Below are 23,657 nucleotides of genomic sequence, written 5' to 3' on the forward strand. Positions count from 1 at the left end.
GGTAGAGAAAAAATCAGCTGGGAACTCAGAAATATGCTCATTGTTTACTAGCATTAATGTTAATAAGTCAGGGCAGCTGCAAGAACTAGGAATTGTCTTGATATCATCACCAAAGAGGAAAATTCTATCAGCGGTGCTCCAAACCTCTGGTCGGGTGTGTTCTCTTTGGTCCACCAGCCACTTCTCTTTATGCGTCCCGTTCTGTTTTGTCGCTACAATCCACAAGGCCAGATCTTGAACAACATGGTGCATTTTCACACATTTGTCCCATTTTTCAGAGGATTCAATCAAGAATGATCTTTTCAAAATTTCAACAATAGTATATCCTCTCAAGTAAGTTCTTTCAATATCATCATCCTCGCCTAGCAGTCCATGGCCCATCCAACAATCAATTTAAAAAAATAACGTGACAAACATTATCTCGGACGTGTAAGGCACCCCCGGCAAATAATAGGAAGCACATTCTAATCACATCACTTTGCAAGCTGTCACTAATTTTCAATATAGGAAAGAGTTCGTTATCTGAACTAGAAACCTGATGGAAAACTGAATCTTCTACTAACATCAAACTATATTCCCATTCTTCTGAAGCTACCTTGGATGCCATAGCCTGCCCAGTTATCTTAATTGCTAGTGGAAGACCTCCACATTTTGCAGCAATCTTCGCCGCACATCCCCTTATTCGAGCATCTTCCATCTTTTTTCCACCAACAATGTCTTTAAACAGCTGCCACGAATGATCAGAATTCAGGCATTTCAACTGTATAACATTTTCAAAGATACGCATTCTACCGCAGACTTCCAAAGATCGTGTTGTGACCACTACAATCTGGCTATTTGGGAGGGAACATTTCTTCGAACCGTGCGGTATACCAACTTTCACAAAGTCCGGCATGTCCCAGAGATCATCAATCAACAATAGGAATTTCTTTTCCTTTAAAAAGTTGAAAATAGCTCTAGCTCTGTGTGTTTCATCTTCTCCATCTGTTAGCAACAGTCCTAGTCCAGAAGCAATGTTCTGCTGAACTGCCATCAAGTCTAGCTGATGTGCGCCGTCACTAAGCCTCTGAAGAATTTCGGCAGTCTGCTCATGGTAAGGCGTTCGAGATGGATCTCCTCCTCTGTGCCCTCGAAGAGGCGCTGCGACACCGGCTGCCGCACTCCCACCGCCGATGCTTTCCCCGCCCTCGCGCTCAAGCAGCACGCCGATGTGCGCCGTCGCTGACCTGTCAAGGCCGCCGTGTCTGTGGCCCGCGAGCAGTGGCGTGCTGGGGTTTTGTCTCGGCGGCGATGGCATCGATTGGGACGGCGACGAGCAAGCCGGCAAGGGGTGGTTGCGGGCTTGCGGCGGCGATTGCTGCGGCGACTCGGGGCGAGCAACAGGAGGCTGCTCCTTTTTTTTTTTTGAAACTGAAAAGGTAGGGTGCTCCTATGTGGCCGCTAGCACCGAAAGATAGGCCCGCCTCGCCTGCGGCACTTCTACATGGGCCGGAACTTTAGTTTAAGGCTTATTAAGTGATACAATTAGCCCTAAAACAAAAAAAAAAGTGATACAGTACAATTTTCTCTTTTACTGAAAAAAAGGATCTATCCCTAAAAAATGATCTCTCAAAAAATAACTTTAGAAAGGTGATACAATTACCCCAAAACAATAGGGCAGTACTTCTCCCTAAAAAGTTGGGCCGGTCACTGCACAGCCGCCCGATTCCCCTACATGCAACCGTCAGATTCCGTCCTTCTCCCTCTTGTCGTCTTCTTCCCCCATCACACGCAAGAGAAAAAAAGAGGAAAAATCCCCACGCTCCCCGTCATGGGCCTGCATCACCCCTGAAACTCGCCGCCATTTTTGGTTGCAGCTCCTAATCGTACATGCATGGAAGCAGCAAACGTCAACACCGATAGTAGCAGAAACAGACAATGGTTGCAGCAAAAACACATCTAGTCGCGGGTGTCGGTAATCTCATGATAAATGGATGTAACAATCGACAAAACGGTAGTAGCAAAACCCAAAACGGTTGTAGCATAAGTGGTGCAAATTGTTACAGCCAAAACCAAAAAAGACATGGCAGCAAAATTTTGGTTAGTTCCAGCAAAAATCAAAGACTGTGGTACCAAATTTGCACACTGTTGTACCAAATTATGGGACTCCAGGCCCCTAACCACATCGACCTCATCTGGGATACTCCTACTCCGGTAGGCCTTGACATCAACATTTGGCCTACTGTCATCCGCGCCGTCCTCCGGAAGCTCTGGGATTCCAGAAACACTCGTGTGTTCCGTAATGAGATTCACTCCCCCCTAGATACTATTCGAAACATTATCTCCGATTTCATGCTTTGGTCCTTCAGATTTAAGCTTGTTCCAGCAAAAAAGAACCATCGCGTCCTGCTAGTTCCAACATCTGGCCGTGGTCGCAGCACCGCCCCTTGCCGGTTCCAGCACCGCGTCTGGCTGGTTCCAGCATGTGGTTGTTGTGGATGCAACACCGCCAGTGACGGATCTAAACTGCCGTCCGGCGTTGCCATGGATGTACTGTAGCTCCAGCAGGAAGGATAAAGGCTCGGCGCGGGGGAGAAAAAAAGGGAGGAAGAGGCCGCGGCCGCATCCATGGCTATCTCTCATGTGCAGCAGTTGCCAATCAAGTTCTCAGTGGGGATTTTTTTGTTGTTGTTGCCCAGCGTGAAATCGAGGGAAGGGGAAGGAGCTCCATCCATGGCGGCATTTGGGGCGTGAGGTAGTACAGAGAGAAGCAGAGGATGAGGATAAGGTAGTTGATAGTGTGCGTGGACCCACGCGACGAGTGCGGTCGTGGGAAGAAACGTGGGCGTTCGATACGAGCGCATCAGACGACGCGAGAAAGACCGGCCCAAACTTTGGGCCGGCGGTCCGTCGCGAAACGTTTTCCAAAACAATAACACGCACAATTTTTCTTTGCAAATATCAAACATACGTTTTTGTACCAATTTTATGATAAAAATGTTTATGTGTTGGGGGGGGAGGATATATTAGCATCTCCACATAAATATAACATTCATGTATATTAAAATAAATATTCAAGTATTTCAGAAAAAAACTTCATGTATTTCTAAAAAAAGTGTACATAAAATATTCATGTGTTGCAAAAAAAATCATATATAACAAAAAAAAGATGTCCATGCGTTCTTACAAAAATGCTCATGTATATTATAAAAATGTTCTTCTATGTTAAAAGACAATATTATTGGTATGTCTTAAGCAAGGTATTCATGTTTTTTTTAATGTGACAGTGTTCCAAATATATATATATATATTTGTGTGTGTGTGTGTGTGCAATTCACTAAGAAATATTCATGAAATTACTCCCCGAAATGATTTTAAAAGAGATATAACTGAAAAGAAGAATAGAATAAATATTTTGAAGTGAAAAGAAGAAAAATATTCATCTATCCTGGAAAATTTGTCTATGTGTTTACAAAAGTAATAAACATAAATAACAAATAAAAGTTAAGGTGGATATAATCCAAACATTTATACATCACAACAGAAGAACGTGGAAATATAATTTGATGCTTAACGATAAAAATAATGTTAAGATGCCATGCAATGTAATTGCTGGATATAAAAGAACAGACCAAGTACTCACTACAGTACATCGTATCCTCCCATATTCTTCTTTTTGGAGTAGATATTATTGCAAACTACAAATGACCAAAGCAAAGATGGAATACACTAACAGCAAGAGACAACCAAAACATCCCATGAACAACCTTGGAGATGCCCATTTCATTCTGCGGAACTAACAGGGATATAAAACGGAGCAGATAGATATCTCAAACTACGTTCTTTTAGATGAACATAAAAGAACATAAGGATACAATGTGGAGACTAAGTACACATATCCTTGTCTGGTTTGTCAACAGCTCACTATGATTCCATCAGAGAATAGAGATTATTGGCAAATAGAAATAACCAAAGGAAAGGTAGAATAGAGTAGCAATAGAGAACCAAAACATCTCAGGTACAATCCTTGAGATGTCCATTTTCCGCGGAACTAACAGCTAGATGCAGGTAAGCAGATAGAAATCTCAAACTATGTGCTCGGCCAGTGCCAGGATCTTGAGATGCTTCTTCTTCCTGAGCTCATGGGGGACGGGACCAAAGACGCGGGTGCCAATCAGCTCACCCTTGTTGTTCACGATGACGATCGCATTGTCGTCGAACTGGACCTCGCTACCATCGCTGCGCCCCTTCTTCATGGCAGCACGGACGACCACCCCGTACACCACGTCTCCTTTCTTGACCTTGCCGCGAGGCTGCGCTTCCTTGACAGAACCGATGATCATGTCCCCGAGCCTCGCTCCTTTCTTCCCCCTAAGGGACTGTATGCACATAACCCGCTTGGCTCCTGAGTTGTCCACCACCTTGAGGTTTGTTCTCATCTGGATGAATGTTCTGATTTGCTGAAACCAGAGCAGGAACGCGTGTTACCACCACTCTCTACTTGGAAAACATCCGTGACTAGATAAACAAGTACCTCAAGAAAAACATGCATTACTCACTTCGAGCAATTACCCTGTTAGTTTTGCATGCATCATTTCAAACTCTTACATTATGGCCCTCTTCCAGTTTACAGAAAACAGAGCAAAGAAAAATGCTTAGAGAATGCCTCATGAAGAGAACCCCAAAGAATGGAGTTCAGCAAGTCACAGATATCTAGCTTATAACCCCATTATAGACAATTAAGGCGACCAAAGAAAAATCCCAGATCTTGGCAGCGATAGTAACACAAGCTATTCAACAATTTAACAAACTACTTAGCTAATACCGGATCATCGATATCGTCGGAGCAATAGAAGATATACACATTGCATGGAACTTTTGAGTGCTGACGACAAAAGGTTACCACATGACTTAAAACAGGTCATGTTGGTTCTTATTACTGACAAAGCAAACATTTGTGGTTTGAAGGAAGCAGCAATACCTGGCAGACAGCATCAGAACGAGATGGTCTTGCCACCGTTTCAATGGACGAGGTAGCGCCCCCGTAGAGATTGTTTCCCAGGCTTCCCATCATAGCACGTCCAACTACATAGACCAAGAAAAGTTTTTGCATCACGTTATTTTGCTAAGCATCACAAGCCAAAAGCAACTGGTCAGATTTCAAAGGAATCCAGAGAGAAGATTTGACTAGAGATGCAGGCTTCCGTGATACTCCCACCTGATCATTTTCTTATAGGGAGTTGTTTATAAGCATTTAAGTTATAGAGTTAACCATAATCACCACATGATGACATCCCTATAAGCACTTATGTTATATACTTCCTCCGTCCCAAAATAAGTGTCTCAACTTAGTACAAAGTTATACTAAAGTTGAGACACTTATTTTGGGACGGAGGGAGCAGTTAATTATTTTTTTTATTTTTTTTGAGGCAAACTCATAGTCTGAAGTTTGGAGTGGCTAAGGTTCAAGTAGCAGACCATTCAGGCATAGGTTTAACTAGGAGTCATGATTTTTCTCCAAGGTTTTAACATACCATGTAACAAAACTGATAACAGACTCTTGTCTGCTACAATATCAAGTACTTACGTAACTGCTATGAACATCAAGTTTGAAGTGCCTAAGGTGGTTCAAGACTTTGAGAAGGCTCAGAAGTTTGGGTACCTGACGAACACTTGGACCTGAGGAATGCTGCCATTTCACCCTGCTCTCTGCCTAGGCTAGGCTTTCCTGCAGCGCAGAAGAAAATGGCTCAACTTCGCAGCAGTACTACCATAGAATAATGCGCGTGGCATCAGGACCGATGGAACCAAATCTGGTGCAGAAATCAGAAAGGAATCGGAACGAACAGCAGGCCAGGCAGAGCTTGGGCTTCCTTACAGCAAGAGGACTCTCGCGGCCGGACGTATGGATCTCCGCTCCGCTCTGCTCCACTAGAAAGGAGCGGGGGAGGAGGGCGGCGCCGACGAGGAAGGGGAGCTCGAGGCGGCCGCTCCGGTGGGAGGAGGAGGAGGAGAAGGGGGCTGGGATTTCTGCCCGCGCCGCGCGACCTAATCCCACGGCCCATGGGGGACGCTTTTTTTTTTTGAGAAGAGCCCATGAGGCCGATGGGGGGACGTGATCTGGGCGAAATCGGTAGCAGAGCTCGGCCCGGACCAGTCCAACAACGTCAGGCAAACACTTCGGGTCTTCGGCCAATATTTAAGCCCATGAGGCGGCCCAGGCCGATCTTTTCCCCCTCCGATCTCCTCTCTCTGTCGTCTCCGGCGGACTCCAGTAGCCCCCACCCCCGCCGGCCGCCGCAGCCGCCGATTCCTCTCCGTGCCGGCTCCACGCAAGCAGCCCCCCATGGCCCAGGGCAAGAAGAAGGCGGCGGCGGCGTCCAAGCCCCGCAAGCCGAAGCAGCGCGACGCAGCGGTAACGAACCACGCCCCCGATCGAGATGCGTCGCTTCCGACTTCTTGACCGATCTCCCGGCGCCGGAGGACTCAGGCCGCATTTGATTCTTTTTGCTCCGCAGGAGAAGAAGATCGGGAAGAAGGCCGACATGTCGGAGTTCAGGGCGCAGCTGGGCTCCTTCGGGCTCAAGATAGTCGAGGTCACCGCCGACGGCAACTGCTTCTTCAGGTTTTCTTCAGATTCTTGCTCGTCTCGAGAACAAAAGATGGCTGCTGCGGCTGTCTCTTTGAGTTATATGACTACTCATCGTAGTCTGCAGGGCGATGGGCGACCAGCTGGAGGGCGACGAGGGGCAGCACATCAAGTACCGGGAGATGGTTGTGCACTACATCGTGGTATACATGCAGTCAGACGAACTCTTTGTGTACTGCCAGTTAGGATTTCATGGTCGACGGATTAGGCGCGATGCTGAATCGTTGATGGTGCACAGGGCTATGACACACTGTGACAATCCTTGTTGTGTCCAACTTGCAGGAACACCGCGAGGAGTTTGAGCCCTTCATCGAGGACGAGGTGCCGTTCGATGACTACTGTGACTCCATGATGAAGGATGGGACTTGGGCCGGCAATATGGAGCTGCAGGCGGGTTCTCTTGTCACGGGAAGAAACATCTGCATTCACATGGTAATTAATTTTCAGTGCAAGATTGCCTTTCTGAACCCTATGATTTATTTATGCAATAGAACCTTTTATAGTTTGTAAGATCCGTATGCCACTTTTATGTACTTCGATTCGATGCTATTTGATGCAGGATTTTCATTATATAACTTTTGATTAACAGCTGTATCATTACTGTTTGTTTTACAGCTTAACTCGCCGCGATGGTACATAAACAACTTTTCTGGTCGTGAAGCTAGCAATATGGTTCATTTGTAAGTTAACATATTATGTGATTATGTAACTTAACCGTTATAATTGCTTGTAGTGGACATAGTTCTCATGTTACATCTAATTTGTGTGAATTTAGATCTTATCATCACGGTGAGCACTACAATAGTGTCAGGCTTACTGAAGATCCATGCCAAGGTCCTGCAATGCCAGTTGTTATCAAGGTCTTTTACTGTGAAAATTGTTAACAGTTCTGTTCTATTCTGTTCTGTTCTGGGAGAACAATGGACTACTGTTGTCTTTGGGGACCACTGACTATGCTTTTACTTACTGTGGTCGATTTATGTTTTTTATTATTAAATTGCAGACAGATTCCAATGTAGCCAGCACGAGCAACAATGCTCAAACGAAAGCGAAAGACTCGAAGAAATCTTCAAACAGATCAGCCTATGATGATACATCAGTTAAAATGGTCATGGCTGGAACTGGCTGTTCTAATGTTGCTGCTGTTCAACATGTATGAATTGCATGATTAACTTTGAATATTGCACTGCATGTGTGCACTTGATTTATGTTGATTGTTAACAGACATTATCTTTGGATGGCATTAATAATTCTTTTGCAGGTTCTGGGTGAAATGGATGGTGATGTCGATTCTGCTATTGAGTACATGATAGCCGAGCGACATGCGGCGGCCTATGATGATACATCGGTTAAACTGGTCATGGCTGGCACTGGATGTTCTAGTGTTGCTGCAGTTGAACATGTATGAATTTTATGATTAATTGCCATTATTGCATTGCATTTGTGCACTTGCTTTCTGTGATTGTTAGCAATCATTATCTTTGGACGTCATTAGTAATTTTCTTGCAGGTTTTGGGTCAATTGGATGGCGATGTTGATTCTGCTATTGCGTACATGATAGCCGAGCGATTTGCAATGAGTTCTGATAATGTGGACGGAGATCCTTATATGGACTATGCGTGCAATGGTAAGCCTTGAACTACTCTGAAGTGACTAATAAATATGGCCTCTGTCTTCACAACAGTTTTACATCGTAATGCCACTATCTAACCCATTTGGGATCTTGATCTGGATCACCATATTGGACTTGGGGTGGCTTCTAGTAATTGGTATCCCCATCTTTGCCAAAGACTTGGAACTGATGACATTTACTATAAAAAATCAGTATTTTTGTTACAAGTGCGTTTTTTAGAGTGACGTCCAGTGTTCTTAGCTTTTTGCCAAAAAATAAAAATCCAGTGTTCTTAGTCTGGTTCACTTAATGTTGTAAGCATTTCTTATTCACACCTGAAATTTCCGAAGGTTTTAATACTGTAGATGATTTGTGAGCACTAGGTAGTAAGCTGATTGGTGATATAGCAATCTAGATGTTCTGGGTGTGTGCCAATCTAGATGTTCTGGGTGTGTGCTTCACCTAACCATCTGCTGGTTATTATGAAAAAAACACTCCTTTTGTAGAATCATTGTGTACACAATACTGTCAAAAGATAGTTGGGAATGCTCAATCATTCATGGGTTTTTGCCAAAATATAGGCTACTTTGCTGCTCTGCATGCATTTTTCATATGCTAGTTAACATTAATATAATTGGTAGATCTGTACTACTAAGAATTGCATGTGATAACCAGAAATGTTGCACTCTAGACTTTTGTGGGTAAAGATTGCTATTTTTTGGTGAATTGCTGGTTGTTGTGAAGACAAATTCTGGCAAGGTAATAGTAGATGTTTAGGTGATACTCCCTTCTAGATACATCCCCTTTTATCCATTTTGATGACAAGTATTTCCGGACGGAGGGAGTATCTGAGAAGGGCTGTAGTATAGACCTTGAATAAGTACTTACGAAAGTGAACGTCGACACTTTTAGCTTCTATCTGAATTACCATCCTTGTTCAACTAAGGTTTGGTTCTCTAAATTGATTTCGAGCTGTTAAGGAACGAATATATTTTACAGGGTCTGATTAACCGTCAGTAAATGGTAAGATGAAGGAAAATTCAGTACACTAGGTACATTAGTGTCAAGTCCCCAGAAATCTCCCATGTAGGAATTGTAGGATTTATTCTTCTATCGTTTTGGGAGGTTCTGAATTCCTGAATTAACTAATTCAGGAACAGTTGGATACCGACTCGTTCATTTACTGTGCATATTTCCTGGATGATCAGAGTTTGTATATTCCGTAGGAGATGAGCTTAAGCTTAGCACATCCCAGAACGAGGACCCAACGGTTCAGCACAAGGAAGAAGAGAGTTGTTCTAGTAAAGATGAAGCGGCTCAGAAATCCAAAAATCCACATGCTAAGAAGGTAACTACCATGTGGACATCTCTTGACTAATGATCCCAATGCTGAATTGCCTCACATTCTTCCACTGTGGTGAATAATAATGAGAATCACCCCCTTGTTCTTTTGTACAGGAAAACTCCAAAACCAAGGAGTGCTCTTGCGGATCTGCAAAGAAGCACAAGGCTTCTTGTAGTTTAGCCACGGCTGTACCGTCAAGAGAACCTCCAAAGTATGACTACTCTCTTATAGTCTTCTAACTAGTTGTGAGCTTCATTTATGTTTCTTCCATGGCAAATATTCAGCTGATAATTTCTTGGAAAGAACAAAACATCTCCAGGGTCCTTGCATGCCGTGTGTCTGCTTGTCCTATGCTTGTCCTATGCTGATAATTTACCTGTCAAGCACTCTTTAGAACACATTTTCATGGTTACCATCAGTTACACATTTATGCCCAACAAACAAAGCCCTTTTGGGAGATTATTAATAAGTATAAAACTGATAGTGCTCTCCTATGTTTGCTTGACGCCACCAGGAACAAAGGCGGTGGCCAGGGTAAGGGCCAGAAAGGGAAGACGAAGCAAAAGAAGAAAGAACAAGTCCAGGCAGCACCCGTCAAGGAACGCAAGTCTGCATTACCTGTGCCAGACCTAGGGGCCCTGTGCATATGAACACTCGTCAATGTCTGGAGTCATAGGTTTTGAAGAGATGCCTGTGTTTGCCTTGCCATGTCTGGAGTCAGGGTTGCGATGATTCCTCGAATGCCAGCCATTGCTGACTGATAGTTTGTTCCTGTGATCCTTGATCCTGGCAGTAGGATGTATAGGGGCGACGATGATGTCTGCTAATGGGCGGCATTCACATGGGTACATTATATACGACACTGATTTCCGTTGGTGAAACCTCAGTTGTGATCAGTGAGTATCGTCATTGTGATCCAGTTGTGATCAATGCTATATACTGATGCGGACGAAAGAGGCATAAATAGTCCTTTGATCTTCGGAATTGTTGCTCTAATCCCAAGCACCAATGCACAAACAGTAAATTCCACACAAAAGAAAGGGTCAAAGATAAAAATAAATAAAAACAATCCTAATATTTCTAGGTGACTTTTTAGTTTTTACAGGATGTTTGAACATATGTTGATGTCCATCCGAAAAAATCATATTTTAATTTTTTTGTATTTTATCCGATTTTACAGGATGTTGGAAATTATTGCATTTTGTTAAGGTGTATTTGAGCTTGACTGTTCTTGACTTCGTGGCAAACTTCCATTCGCTCCAAATTAGCATCAGAGCATCACTTGATGCTCTAGAGCAAAGTTTACCACCAGAGGACCACGCAGCTTGACCAAAATTTGCATCATCAAGTGCTTTTACTTCTACTAGAGCAAATCTGGAGTAAAAATATTTGCATCTACGTCATCTATTGAAGTATTGAAGGAGGCCTTTTTTGCCATCTCATATGTAAATAAGTGATCCCGAGCTATTCACGTCATCTGTTAGAGGGTGTAATTTATCAATGACTTGGCTCGGTTGCTCCTGGTTAAATTTCAAGTCGCTGAAGCGTCGTGTGTCCCAGTGAGAAATGTGGAACATCAATCGGGTTTGCTACTTATCATCGTCGTGTGGTGCATCTATCTGTCGGGTTTTCAAGTCGCTGAAACATACTCTCAAGTCTGAACATGATGCCAGGCCGCAACACACCGTTAGACCAAGCACCATCTTGACGTCTCAGTCGTAGCATGTACTCCCTCCGTTCCGAATCACTGGTGGCAGGTACGGATGTATCTAGATGTATTTTATTTCTAGATACATCCATTTCTGCTACGAGTAATTTGGAACGGAGGGAGTACTACATAGTACCAAAGGATGAAGAGAGACTAGTGCAAGATTTTTTATTTTTTGCTGGTTTAACGCTATAAGTTCCCTTCCGGTAAAAATTGGACTACAAAAGCGCTAAAAGACCCCACGGTGATGTTGTTCTTCTACACACAGTAACTTGTCAAGTTTCTGATCACAAAAAAGGGAACATCATAATGAGAGACAACTAATAAATCCTGGCAGCGGCGCGAAGGCAGGCGGCCTCCTCTCATCCTTCCTCGCCATCCATCTAGAGCTCATCCTGCAAAAGCAAATTGCAAGGCAAGGTGGGTGAGGAAACAATAACAGGAACAGCAAATTATAAGTCAAAAATGCATTTAGTGAGGAGATCAACTTACGTGCTTCTCGTCATCAGACTCCGCATCAGACCCAGCCTTGTCATCCTTGTCCTCGTCATCGGCTTCCTCATCCTGTCAACAAAGACCAGATAAGTTTAGGTCTAGCTGATCAAGAATATTCTGACAGGTGATAACATTAGGGTTCAGGCCAAAGCTTACATCCAAGTCATCATCGTCCTCACCAGCCTTGGAAGCATCCTGGGAAAAAACAGGTAACATTGATAATCAATAACAGGCTCACTCACAACGAACAGTACAACAAGTCTAATAGTAGTAATAACAACAATTTAGGAGAAAGAATTCCATTAACCAAGAGAAGAGGTATTGACAGGCATTACACAACAGACATATACCAGAAATTGATGATATCAATTAGACTTCTGGTCACACTATGGTTGCATTTATTGAAGTGGGGGATATATACGACTAAGGTAGTGACAGGACCTACATCTGTTCAGATTTAATTTAGCTTCCGCAGGACCGGCAGGAAATTATGAAATAAAGCAGCCATGAAAGAGGGAGAGATCGAAAAATGACAAGTACACTAACACACAGATTGATAAACAGGGTACCATAACAAAGCTAATCATACTGAAGCTGATACCCATGCAGCAATTAACTAGGCAAACATTAATACGGCCAGGGAATTTACCTCCTCTTCCTTCTTCTTTTCAGCAGCGTCGAAAGCAGCCTTCTCAGCCTGCAAGTTGCAAGATTCAGCACCATTAGTACATAATGGATCAACAATCAAATGTCTATGCGATAGATGATGCTATGTAAAATGTGACCATACTTCCTTATGCTTGGCCCAGGTCTCTTCAGCAAATGTCTTAGCCAAAGCAGCATCGTCAGTGATGAGAATGTTGTCAAACAAAGTTCCTGACTTAACCTGCAGACATAAGAAAAGGAATGACTATTTGTTCCGTCTTCCTGAACAGAATGACAAGAGTTATTCGGCAATCAGAACCTACCTGCCACAGCTCAATTCCGATGTACTTCAGGCTGTCGAAAGCATAGATGTAAGGATCATCCTTGAAGTCTGTGAAGCACAATAAAGATGTCAGAGCATGAGTCGTATAATTCACTACCCAAAACATTTAATAATCAGAAGTTAAAATCCAAGATACTAGGTCCGGTTCCAGGTAAAGATATACCTGGGTTGGCAATCATAGGTGCCTTCCATTTGCCCTGGTAGTTAGGGTTCTTGATTTTCTGGCATATGAAACAAAATTTGTTAGACATCAAAATATGCATTGCTGATTAAAGTGTTTCTGAATAGACAGAAAAAACAGGCATGCCTTTTGCTTCCATGGGCCCTTGTACTCTGGGTTGGGGATGGTTGGGGCAGTCCATTCACCATCTTCCTCATCATCCCAATCCTCAGGCTGCGGTAATCACAGCAAGGAACGTTAGAACACATTGGTGTACATCATATCACATACAATGACATATCAAGCTACGCATGTACCTTCTTAGCATCAGGATCGGTGACTTCCTTGGGAATGTCATCGTAGCCCTGAAAATAACCAACTGAGTCATATACTCCAATATATTGCATAAAAAGAAGATATGGGGATTCTTTCTAACCACACTGTACGAGGCACCAAAAAAAGGAGCTACACTACTAGAGAATGCAAATAAATTTATAGCTAACTGAGAAGTGGCAAGTGGGTTTAATACAAAGCGCTTAATTCTGATCACATCATTATTCATCAATTCATGCGAGTATCAACATTGTAGAAACAAAGAAAACTACCTCTGGCTTGACGTCCTCAGGATCGGGAATGTACTCCTTGTCATCCCAGTCCTCTGGCTGCAATCACAAAACACGTCAACCTCTGGCACTTGAAAAGAGCAAGCAACAAAATTATAAGCAGACTCCAAAATGTACCTTCTTAGCTTCTGGGTCCTTGATTTCCTTGGGAGGAAGAATATCCCAGTGCTCGTAGATGCTTCCAGTTTGCTTCTCTTCGTTGTCAATGAGAATGCTGTATGTGGCATCAGGGCGGATGATCAAAGTGTACACATGCGACAGCTGATCAGTCTCGCAAGGCACGTCCTTCTTGATCAAATGGTTCTTGCCATCCTTGGTAAGGATAGTGTGAACCTTCTTGGTGCTGTACCCACAGATATCTGGTCCAAACATAATGCTGCAGTAAAGAAGCACAAGTTTAGTAAACTAAGCAGAGGGTAGGCACATCAGCACAAGAACATAAGGCAACAGCTACCTGTAGGGTGTGTCACCACCGAATTTCTTCTGGTCAACATCACCTCCAAGCAACTTGACGTAACCACCACCGCAGTCAAGCTTCTGCTCATGCTTCACCGTGAACTGCAGCACGAGTGTCTTGTCCTTGTTGCTGAACTCAGGGTACTCCGCCGAGATGGCGTAGAACCTGTAGTCCTCTGAGGTTTGGATACCTACATCAAGATTCAAGAATCAAGGCTTCATCAGTAATAATCATAAGAAACTCTCAGTCAAGTTTTCCTGAGTGAGGTGGAGAGAGGTTTGTGTAATTCACCTTTGTCCTCGGCATCTCCGTGCCATTTTCCAGATGTGTGGTTCCATTCACCAGCCATGTTCTCATCCTTCTTCCACTCAGACTTGACCCACCGGCTTTCCCAACCATCTGATCAGACAGTAAAAGTCCGTCAGTAACGCTTAAATTAGCAGCAGATATACAGTTCGCCTTACTCGAACTAGTAGGATAAATGTAAGAATAGGGTAAATGTAAGAACAAGATTTAACTGCCCAGGTCCTGTAGAGTGCTGACATGAGTTGACAGAGCAATGCCATTTACACTATGTCCTATTTATAGATCCGGCGGATACTACATGGAGTGGGATGATCTATCATGACAACACTCGAACTGAAATGATGTGATTGCCATAAACTTAGCAGCATCTACAATTTACATGTGGACCACGAAAGATCTTAAACCCTGAACCTAGTTTCGTTTCGCCAGTACTAAAACCCACATCGTTATGCATCAGCTACGCGTACGAGCAACGGCCATGGGATCAAGTTGTCACCACATTCACGTCATAGAAGAAGAGGTTGGTTTAACCTAGCGTCAGATTCAGATCCTCCAGATCACAGCATCAAACAGCCAAAAATGGAGAAGGAAGCACAAACCCGCAGACAATTCAACATGAAGGATGAAGCAGAACAGCACTAGATCCCTAACAGACAGCAGCAAGGACCGAAATGCGGCTGAGCATCGCAGATCACAGATCGGAACAAGCGAACGCCAGCAGCTCAACTACCACTGCATAGTAGCACGAGAAAGCACTCGAGATCGGATCGGGGGTAGCGGCGCGAGCTCACCTTCGAACTTCTCCTGGAAGAAGACGTCGGCGCTGACGGCGGCGACGGAGGCGAGCGCGAGCAGGGCGAGGACGGCGCAGGAGGACCCACGGCGGATCGCCATCTCGGGCGGGCGGCGGCAGTCGAGACGAGAGCTCGTGGAAGCCTTTACCCCGATCCGATCGGAACCCCTTCCCTCCCCTATCGGTTTCGCCGAGGCGCTGCTTAATAGGGGCCCGGAGGCTGACGCGCGGGTGCCACGCTGGCGCCCGGCCGCCCAATGGCGGACGCCGGCCTGGGCCGCCGGCCAGTGGGGGGGCGCCACGCGGACGTTTCGACGTGTTTGGGGCGCTCGGGACGTGGAGGAGGCGCGGGCCCCGCTGGTAAATGGTTCCAGTCCAAAACCGGCCGGGCCGGGCCGGGTTTCGGCGAGTCGGTAGTGCGGGTAGGTTGCGCGTGCGTGGGGGCGGCGCTCAGCTGAAAATGGTAAAATGCGGAGTTTCTGAGGTCAGATGCGAATATGCGAGGCGATCCTGGTGGTGCGAGGGCGCGTGGGCGGATAGGATGGGTGATCGGTCGGTGGGTCGTGTGGGGCGGAACCACATGTCAGTGGGTAGGGCGAAAGCAGAATCACGGATCTAGGATGGATGGTCTGACAATGGTAAAATACAGAGTTTGTTGTTGTATTTTGGTTGTTTAACCTAATCGATTGAGAAAGAAGAAAGAGAGTTGCCACTTCACGAAAAATAAAAACCAACACAAACAACACCCCCCCCCCCCCACACCCACACACACACAATTCATTTTCCCCCCTCTCCTAGAAATCAGCCCAACTAATCGCACATGCGGCCCTCCCAACACGCAACAATTGCCACCCTCGATAGTTGTACAACAAAATGGAACGCCTGACGAGAATCCCATCCCACAACAAAAAGAAATTAGGGAGACAACGACGATGAATTATGAATGCCTCTTCGATGGCGCCACCCTTCTTGCTTCTGTTCCTCTTTGATTTCTCCATGTTCGGTTTCTCCTTCAAGAAGCAATTGGTTGTCTTGCCGAATTAGGCTGACCAACCACTCATTTTTCAAGAAGATCCTAAAACTCATTGGATTTCTTGTGTAGTTTTCATCAACTAAGAGGCATCAACACACCGGCCACATCCACACCACCAATAGGAATCACTGACACGACAACATCAAGCACACGAATCATCCGACACGATGGTGGACTCAGGCGCATCCAGATGCTCACATGACATAAGCGAAACTTAACCCTCACACGAGGTCGCCGATGAATCCACCTCCAAATGATCCCAACATAGAGACAAAGCAGAGATCGAAAAAAGTTCCCGAAGTTCAGCCATGATCTACAACATCGAAGCTCAAGCACGACAATGGACTCGCCCTTGGTGGCAGGTATCGCATGGGACAATTTATCATCAACACGTGGGAAGAACACAACCATATAGCTCCGCCCCCCTTGTCCTCTGTGGAGCCAACACCGACCACACTAAGAGGGTGTGACATCGGTATGGTTTGCAACATAGCCGACACAAAGGGAAAGCCTACTCAGCGCAACAACCGCCCACTCAAAAAATCTGACGCGTGCATGGAACGAATCGAAGAAAGAGACGAGGGAGGAAATCATTGTAAATGGAATTTCATTTCTGTAAAATCAACTATATACAAGGCTGAAATAGTACCGCATACAAAATTAGTAGTGACCAAATTTGCAACACACCTTCATATTTCACGGTGTTAGAAATAGCGAGCAGTGGACCGAGCAGCCGCATTAGCATGTCGGTTAATGTTTCTTCACTGTTTACCTCGGCCTGAATACGCCTAATACCCACCAATGGCAAGAGGTCAATACATATAATATGAAAAATGTCCCAAAGGTACATGCAAAAAAAAAAACAATTCACATATGCGTAAGCAACGCCCACACATGCCAGCCTTCCCCCCTACACCGATCTGTGACGTAGTGACATAATAATACCCAATGCATAAGACCCTCGACGAAAGACATGAGCAAGAAAGATGTAGATCAAAGCAGTAGGTTTTTAACAAGAGGCCTTGGCATGCTCAAATGACAATTCGTACCCTTCCGATCCATAGTGTTAGATCCATCCGTTTCAGCGATACCTAATATGGATCGGAAGGCGTAACATCTTAAAAAAACTGCAGATATTTTTTAAATCACTAAATAATTATAAATTTTGGATCTTTTTTTATATTGACAAAATATTTTCTACAAATTTGTCACATTTTTTAAAAATAAGAAAAATGTAATCATAAAATATTAAAAATATAAACTATGAATAATTTTAAAAGAATCTTTATCAATTTTAAAATTATTTGACATTTTATAAATTCGTTAACACTTTTTATATCTGGTAATGTTTTAAAATCCATGATTCTTAATTTGTAAACATTCTTATATGCTCATAAAAATATAAATATTAGTTTTAGAATAAAAATCCATTAAGAAATGGAAACAAGTAGATTAGAAGAATTGCATGTCTAAAACAAATAACTAAAGAATCATAATTTTGACCTTTAGTAAAACCCATCTACTGCCAACAAATACCTCCTTTCTTTTCTCTTTTCTTGTCTCCGTGTTTTTTTTTGAGAAACTTTACTTGTCTCCATGTGATACAGAAGAAATGGCTGGAGAAATCTTCAACTTGGTATTTTGGTGATAATTAGGCCGGCCCAAAGAGCCATGGACATGCCGCTCTCGTGCGGTGTCAAATAGATACCTGGACGCCCGCGGGCAAGCAGTACTGGGCCGGCCCTGTTGGGGGTTTATAGTTGGTTTCTCATTCGCTGCGCTGCAGCAGCTTTTTTACAATTTCCCGTTCAGGTTTTTCGTTTCGGATTTTTACATTCTTTTATTTTTATTTTCCTTCTTAATAATATACGGTGAAGAAATTTTTAGTACACTGTGAACAATTCTTTAATGCACAACAAACATTCAATAATAATAGACTAAACATTTTTATAATATACATTGAATATTTTTAGCGACATGTTAAAATATAGGATGAATTTTGTTTAATATATGGTGAACATTTTCTTATACATGCGATTTTAAAAAGTCATAGTTGACAATTTCTGTAAAAATTATTTTTTTCCTTTTTTAAATATGGTTTTAAAGATTTAGCTTTCTAAAATACATACATTTTCTTAAGAAAAACCGACCAAAAAACATGGAGGGTAAAAGAAAAGAACACTCGCGGCCAACCCATCCGTGCTTGCTTTTAGGCCCTACGACGAACTGGTTTTTCATATAGGAATGTCAAGCTCTACTTAAGTTTTTTTTATAGAAAGCTGAACCCAGTTTTATATCTTTTATAGGAAATGCTGTGTCTAGACCAATATTGTTTTTTCATCTATCACAACACATGGGTTGATTTCTAACAAAAACTAATGGGCTGTAAACTATCCAAAATAAATAAATGACTTGCATGCCCATTAAATTACTTTTTTTCACCCAGCCCAACAAATAGATGTATTCGAAAAACAAAAGAAAATGGGTCTACTTTTTTAATAAAGCAAATTGGCCCTAAATTCTCAGAAATAATAAATGGGTTGTTGTTCCGCAATATTGTTTTTTCACCTACTGCAACAAATTCCACAATATTGTTTTTTCACCTACAACAACAAATAGGTGTATCCGAAAAAAAGTAAATGCATTTTGCAAAAAAACAAAAGTAGAGGCGTACTTCTAAAAAACAAATGGGTTGCAAATTCTCAGAAATAATAAATGTCATGCATGTCTGCAATATTATTTTTTAACCCAGTCCAGTAAATAGGTGTACTTGAAAACAAAATCAAATGGACTGTAAATTCTCAAAAATAATAAATAGGTTGCATGTCCGCAATATAATTTTTTCATCCAACCCACGAGATAAGTGTATTCGAAAAACAGAATCAAAATGAGTTGTTAAAAAAATGGGTTGCATGTCTGCCATAGCTTTTGAAGCTGACATTATGGACCCACGAGAACGAAGTTTGCGCAAGGCGTTGTCAACTTAGTCAACAAAAGATTAGGATAACTGTAGCCGTTGGGCAGCCCAACGGAAACATTCAGCGAGGAGAGAATGTATGAAGTAGAGAGCGTTGGTGACGTCGGCGTGGATGCGCCGCTCAGAGTCGCCAAGAGCAACACGGGGCGATCTGTTTTTTTTTTTTTTTTTGGTGTCAGGTCTCGCAGTGCAAGAGGATGACGAAGCTTCAGCTAGCCCGATGCACTGAAGTGCACAGCTAGCCTGCAAGCAATCTGTTCATTCCAGGACGTGCACGTGTACCAGAGTAGTGTATCTCTGCGCACTCCTCCATCACAAGAATGATCGCCGCCGTCCCCTGCAGCACATGCCAGCACAACGCCCAACATACCAGTGCCGCCGTGAACAACCACGGCCACACGCCCACGCACCCAAGCACCCATCGCCACGTTGATCCGTCTGTGTCAGATCCGATCACCAACCTCATTGTGCCACGGCCGCTGTCCACCAGAAGCTCGCCGCCGTGCCAAGCCAAGAGCAAGGTCCCCGCCACCGCCGTCGGTCGCATGGCTTCGCCTGTAGCGTCCTTCGATGGCGGCGAGGAGGGGGAACAGGAGATTTGTGGCGGCGGCGGCAAGGGCTCGGGCTGCCTCCCGAGTCGCCCACACGGGAGAGCGATGCGGGGCTGGGTCCAACAAATAACTTGTATCAGCAACACGGAGCCATTCATTATGCAGATACACTAATTTCACCCATTAACACGGGTTAAAGTTCCATAAGATGTATGAATGATTAGCATTTTTCTGTCATCCACTTATGATGCCTATACTGCTGGCTTTCATTAGGACAAGACTGGCAAAAAGGCCCGTGTGTTGATTGGGATAATAAAATTGTGGTCTTTAAACCAAGTTTCATATTGGTGCACCAACTGGCGGGCCAGCTTTTCGATGCGGTCCAAGCAACCAAACATGCCAAAATCATCACGCGTTGGCCTGGCTGAGGCTAATGCAGGCTACCAAACGTGTTACTAGTAACTTAGTTTCTCTGTGTGGGATGCATATGCAGGGAGGTGGTGATCAGCAGGACACGGGAAGTAGTCGACGTGGCCGAGGCGATGGATGTGGTCTTGGTCACCCATCCTTTTTGAGAAAATAAAAACCGTTGCTAAGCTTTGAGTCATTGTGGGTGCCAAAAGCTTGAGTAGAATTATGCCCGAGAGTAGGCTTATTGTAGTTCCTTTTCATTTTAATTCTTGTTGAGCAACTCCTTAATTAATAGATTGGAGCAAAACTTGTGCCCCATTTTATAGAAAAAACTAAAAACTGGAAAAAGGCCCAAACAATTCCTCTAAAAAGAACCCAGCGAGCAATTTTTTTTTAGACAAACCCAGCGAGCGAATGAAACGGGGGATTTGCACATTTGCCACACTTTTTTTGCAACTTGCATATTTTCGACACTGGCAAATAATACTCCCTCCATTCCCTTATACAGGCCCACTATGAAAAATACATTTTGCATCTATACAAGGTCACTAATAGTAACCGAGGCAAAATTTAATGATGTTTTCTCGCACTAGCAACTTGTTTACTTCCTTCTCATTCCTTCCTTGCATGCATGCGGGCGTATTAATGATCCTATTTAACAAGAAGAAAAGTTGGCTTGCAAAGTAGTCATTAAATTTTACCTAGGTACCTATAATTTGAGTTTGAGGAGTGCTGAGTTTCTGCTCCCGAGCTCATCTGCACCCCCGCTTAGAAAAAAAATCAAAACAAATACTAGAAAAATTCAAAAAATTCCAAATTTTTTTGGGTGGTAGATAATTTGATGCGTGACGCCCAGTCCAAATTTCAACTCATTTGGACATCCAAGCAGCTCTCGGCAAAAAAGACAAATTCAGGGTCTGTAAAAAAATTTACTGTTCACGCACTGTTGTGATCCGATTTGTCTTTTTTGCCGAGAGTTGCTCAGATGTCCAAATGAGTTGCAATTTGGAGCAGACGTCACGCATCAAAGTATCTACCACAAAAAAAAAATTGGAATTTTTTGAATTTTTCTACTATTTGTTTTGATTTTTTCTTGAGAGGAAGCAGATGAGCCTGGGCACCGAGTTGGATTTATGGAGTTTGAGGCCTTACATAAGGGAATGGAGGGAGTACAAAAGTTCCTGAATGAAACAACCGGAACAAACCAAGCTCACCTGGCATCTCTTTCCTGGGCCCGACCCAAATAGCATATCTTGACTAGTGTGCCCAAAATATATGCCGAATCGAGTGAAGGCAGCTCGCTCAACGAGGATCTTGTTCCCCATCACGCTGCCGATCACGTGTACCCAAAGGCGAAACCCCCCAACCGGAGCCATCCCACCTCCGGCTGGTGTTTTTGCCTATCCACCTCCGTGCCGCCGGCAGAAGATGCGATTAGGTCCTTTGCTACACCTCTCCTCCTTCACGATAGCATCTCGTGCTCGTACTCGATCTCTTCCCCAGTCGCTCGATCCACGCGCTCCTCTGCCTCGCTCGCCCACCTTCTTGCTAGACGTTGCGTCGCATCCCTCGATCCTTGCTTACCCTCTCTTGATCCCCACTCACCCCTGCCCCGAGCGCTCCCATCTCCTTCCACCCGACGACAATGGACACTGGCGACGACGACTTTTCACGCCTCCCCGACGAGCTATTGCTCTGGATGCTCCAACTACTAGGGCCGCGCTACTGCTAGGGCGTTGCAGCTAACTTATAGCAGTAGCGCGGGTCCCACCTGTAGTGCTGGTCTGTACCCCGCACTACTGCTAGCAGTGTGTACCATAGCGCTGTCCTGGCGCTGCTGCTACACTCTTACCCCGCGCCACTGCTATGTTTTTCTGTATTTTTTCTTCTGTGTATTTACGCAGTATTTATACAGGTTTTATACTAGCAACATACACATACATTGATACTATATGAGACAATAATATTTCATTATAATAACCGCGCTCTTGAAGGGGCGGTGCCCACTCTGGACGTCTCCATCACCGCGCTCTTGAAGCGGTGGAACCCACTATGGACTTCCTTAGGCGTTGTAAACGTCGAGGCACACATACAAGAGGACGATGAGAAACACATGATGGAGCACAATGTCTTCTTCGCTAGGCGTGACAAATTCGCCACCGCCGCCCACAAGTCGCTCGACGCCTTCACCAAGGGCACCGACCCCGTCCCCGTCCCGGTCACTAAGCTGACCTTCTACATGGAGGGACAAACGGCCAACATCATGAGGGATTTTCTCAACCGTGAGGCGAACTGGTGCAACCGTCGCCAAGTCCTGGCCGGAGTTCTTCCCACCCGGCGGTAAGCGTCGTCTAGGAGCTCCGCATTGCAGCTGTGGACAACATCACCGGGGAGCCAATGCTCTTCGATAGGATAAACTATGAAGCAAAGTGGGGTAATTACTGTACTTGGATGTACTCCATCAATCTCCGCTCCCTGCCGCCGGGCACACTTCGTGTGCTAGATCTCACCAACTGTGGTGAGCTCGCGCCGGGGTTATCGGCGGCGGTCTTCCTGCATCTGTGTAAGCTACACTTGCGGCACTGCGAGCTGCTAATTGAAGGACACCAGAGCTTCGTCGACTTCTCCTCACTCCCTGGAGCCCGTACTGCTATAGGATGACTGGGTCTAGCCGATCTTGGAAGGAGATGTCTCGTCGCCGCCACCAGTGCGCTCTCTCGACTGGAAGGTGCTGCCTCAAGGAGGAGGGAACTCTCCAGATCTTTGCCCCCCCAGGTTGCAGCGCTCCGAGTACAAAGGTGTTCTCTGCAACATCGTGCTCAACCCACCACCACAGGACCTACTGGGTGTCGACATCACCTTGATCCAGTACAGGGTCGGTGTAAACATGATTGAGACCCGAGGGAAATTAAAATAAATAATTTTTATACCAAACATTTATACTTATTCAAGTGCATTTTATTGTATTGTAGTGTTGGCGAGTATAATTCCTATTACTTAGTTAACATAGTTAACAATATAACAATGTCTTTTGTGTGGAACCACATAACAATATCGTTAAATATTATTGTAATTCATTGTTATTAGTTCTAATGTATTTTAATGAAAACTTTACTTCATCTAAATTCAAATTGTGTGCTTCAATGAAATTAATCTTTCAATTTACTTTTTGTCAATTAACTATACGATGCATATGTATATTTTGCGTGTATGTGTTTGTGTATGTTATAATATCAATAACTATCATGGTAGAGATCTCTAAAGCGTAATGCCTAATTAATATCTTACTAATGGTTTCTAGTGTTTTATTAGGTAACATATTTACAGAATATTCTACATTATAAATTGAACTGTTTGTGAATGTGCTCCAAGTTACATTCAGTAAGTTGACAATATGTGCACGCTCTTTACATGTCATTGTAATAACATCGATTATCAACGAGCATAATATGTCATAGACTCAATTTTGCATACATATAATTCATTTATTTTTCAGGCTTGTCTGGATGCTTGACTTCTTCTAGTGTATACATGGGCTCCTGTCATTTTCTGAAATAAGAAGTTTTGCAC

At 44.0% G+C, this 23,657-nt stretch overlaps 4 protein-coding genes across 8 annotated transcripts; 1 reads left to right on the forward strand and 3 right to left on the reverse strand.

Moving 5' to 3' along the window:
* Positions 1 to 388: 388 nt before the first annotated feature.
* On the reverse strand, positions 389 to 1,382 carry LOC123055112 (probable disease resistance protein At1g61310). The gene has a single exon (XM_044479042.1). It carries the CDS (start codon positions 1,295 to 1,297, stop codon positions 389 to 391), a length of 909 nt encoding a protein of 302 aa, XP_044334977.1. The 5' UTR covers positions 1,298 to 1,382.
* Positions 1,383 to 3,785: 2,403 nt separating this feature from the next.
* LOC123055114 (50S ribosomal protein HLP, mitochondrial) lies at positions 3,786 to 6,046 on the reverse strand. 2 transcript variants are annotated; one of them, XM_044479049.1, is made up of 4 exons: positions 5,858 to 6,046; positions 5,642 to 5,707; positions 4,961 to 5,064; positions 3,786 to 4,439 (listed from the first exon to the last, which is right to left on the reverse strand). In XM_044479049.1, the coding sequence occupies exons 2-4, from the start codon at positions 5,673 to 5,675 to the stop codon at positions 4,065 to 4,067; spliced, it is 513 nt and encodes a 170-aa protein (XP_044334984.1). In that variant the 5' UTR covers positions 5,676 to 5,707; positions 5,858 to 6,046; the 3' UTR covers positions 3,786 to 4,064. The 2 variants fall into 2 exon arrangements, with proteins under 2 accessions (XP_044334984.1, XP_044334985.1); XM_044479050.1 differs by having other exon boundaries at positions 5,827 to 6,019.
* A 113-nt stretch (positions 6,047 to 6,159) lies between these two features.
* On the forward strand, positions 6,160 to 10,481 carry LOC123055113 (OVARIAN TUMOR DOMAIN-containing deubiquitinating enzyme 7). Of its 3 annotated transcripts, none has more exons than XM_044479043.1 (12): positions 6,160 to 6,394; positions 6,498 to 6,604; positions 6,696 to 6,771; positions 6,911 to 7,060; positions 7,244 to 7,308; positions 7,404 to 7,488; positions 7,632 to 7,781; positions 7,890 to 8,030; positions 8,138 to 8,255; positions 9,449 to 9,588; positions 9,699 to 9,796; positions 10,100 to 10,481. In XM_044479043.1, the coding sequence occupies exons 1-12, from the start codon at positions 6,326 to 6,328 to the stop codon at positions 10,233 to 10,235; spliced, it is 1,335 nt and encodes a 444-aa protein (XP_044334978.1). In that variant the 5' UTR covers positions 6,160 to 6,325; the 3' UTR covers positions 10,236 to 10,481. The 3 variants fall into 3 exon arrangements, with proteins under 3 accessions (XP_044334978.1, XP_044334979.1, XP_044334980.1); XM_044479044.1 differs by having other exon boundaries at positions 6,161 to 6,394; positions 9,467 to 9,588; XM_044479045.1 differs by having other exon boundaries at positions 6,221 to 6,394; positions 6,689 to 6,771.
* A 966-nt stretch (positions 10,482 to 11,447) lies between these two features.
* On the reverse strand, positions 11,448 to 15,348 carry LOC606330 (calreticulin). Of its 2 annotated transcripts, XM_044479047.1 has the most exons (14): positions 15,114 to 15,348; positions 14,308 to 14,415; positions 14,014 to 14,206; positions 13,677 to 13,935; positions 13,542 to 13,598; positions 13,254 to 13,301; positions 13,084 to 13,170; positions 12,940 to 12,997; positions 12,757 to 12,824; positions 12,579 to 12,674; positions 12,438 to 12,485; positions 11,945 to 11,983; positions 11,786 to 11,857; positions 11,448 to 11,688 (listed from the first exon to the last, which is right to left on the reverse strand). In XM_044479047.1, exons 1-14 carry the CDS (start codon positions 15,214 to 15,216, stop codon positions 11,677 to 11,679), a joined length of 1,248 nt encoding a protein of 415 aa, XP_044334982.1. In that variant the 5' UTR covers positions 15,217 to 15,348; the 3' UTR covers positions 11,448 to 11,676. The 2 variants fall into 2 exon arrangements, with proteins under 2 accessions (XP_044334982.1, XP_044334983.1); XM_044479048.1 differs by lacking the exons at positions 13,254 to 13,301; positions 13,542 to 13,598.
* Positions 15,349 to 23,657: the final 8,309 nt, after the last annotated feature.

This window comes from Triticum aestivum, chromosome 2D, assembly GCF_018294505.1.
Source record: "Triticum aestivum cultivar Chinese Spring chromosome 2D, IWGSC CS RefSeq v2.1, whole genome shotgun sequence".
NCBI lineage: Eukaryota > Viridiplantae > Streptophyta > Magnoliopsida > Poales > Poaceae > Triticum > Triticum aestivum.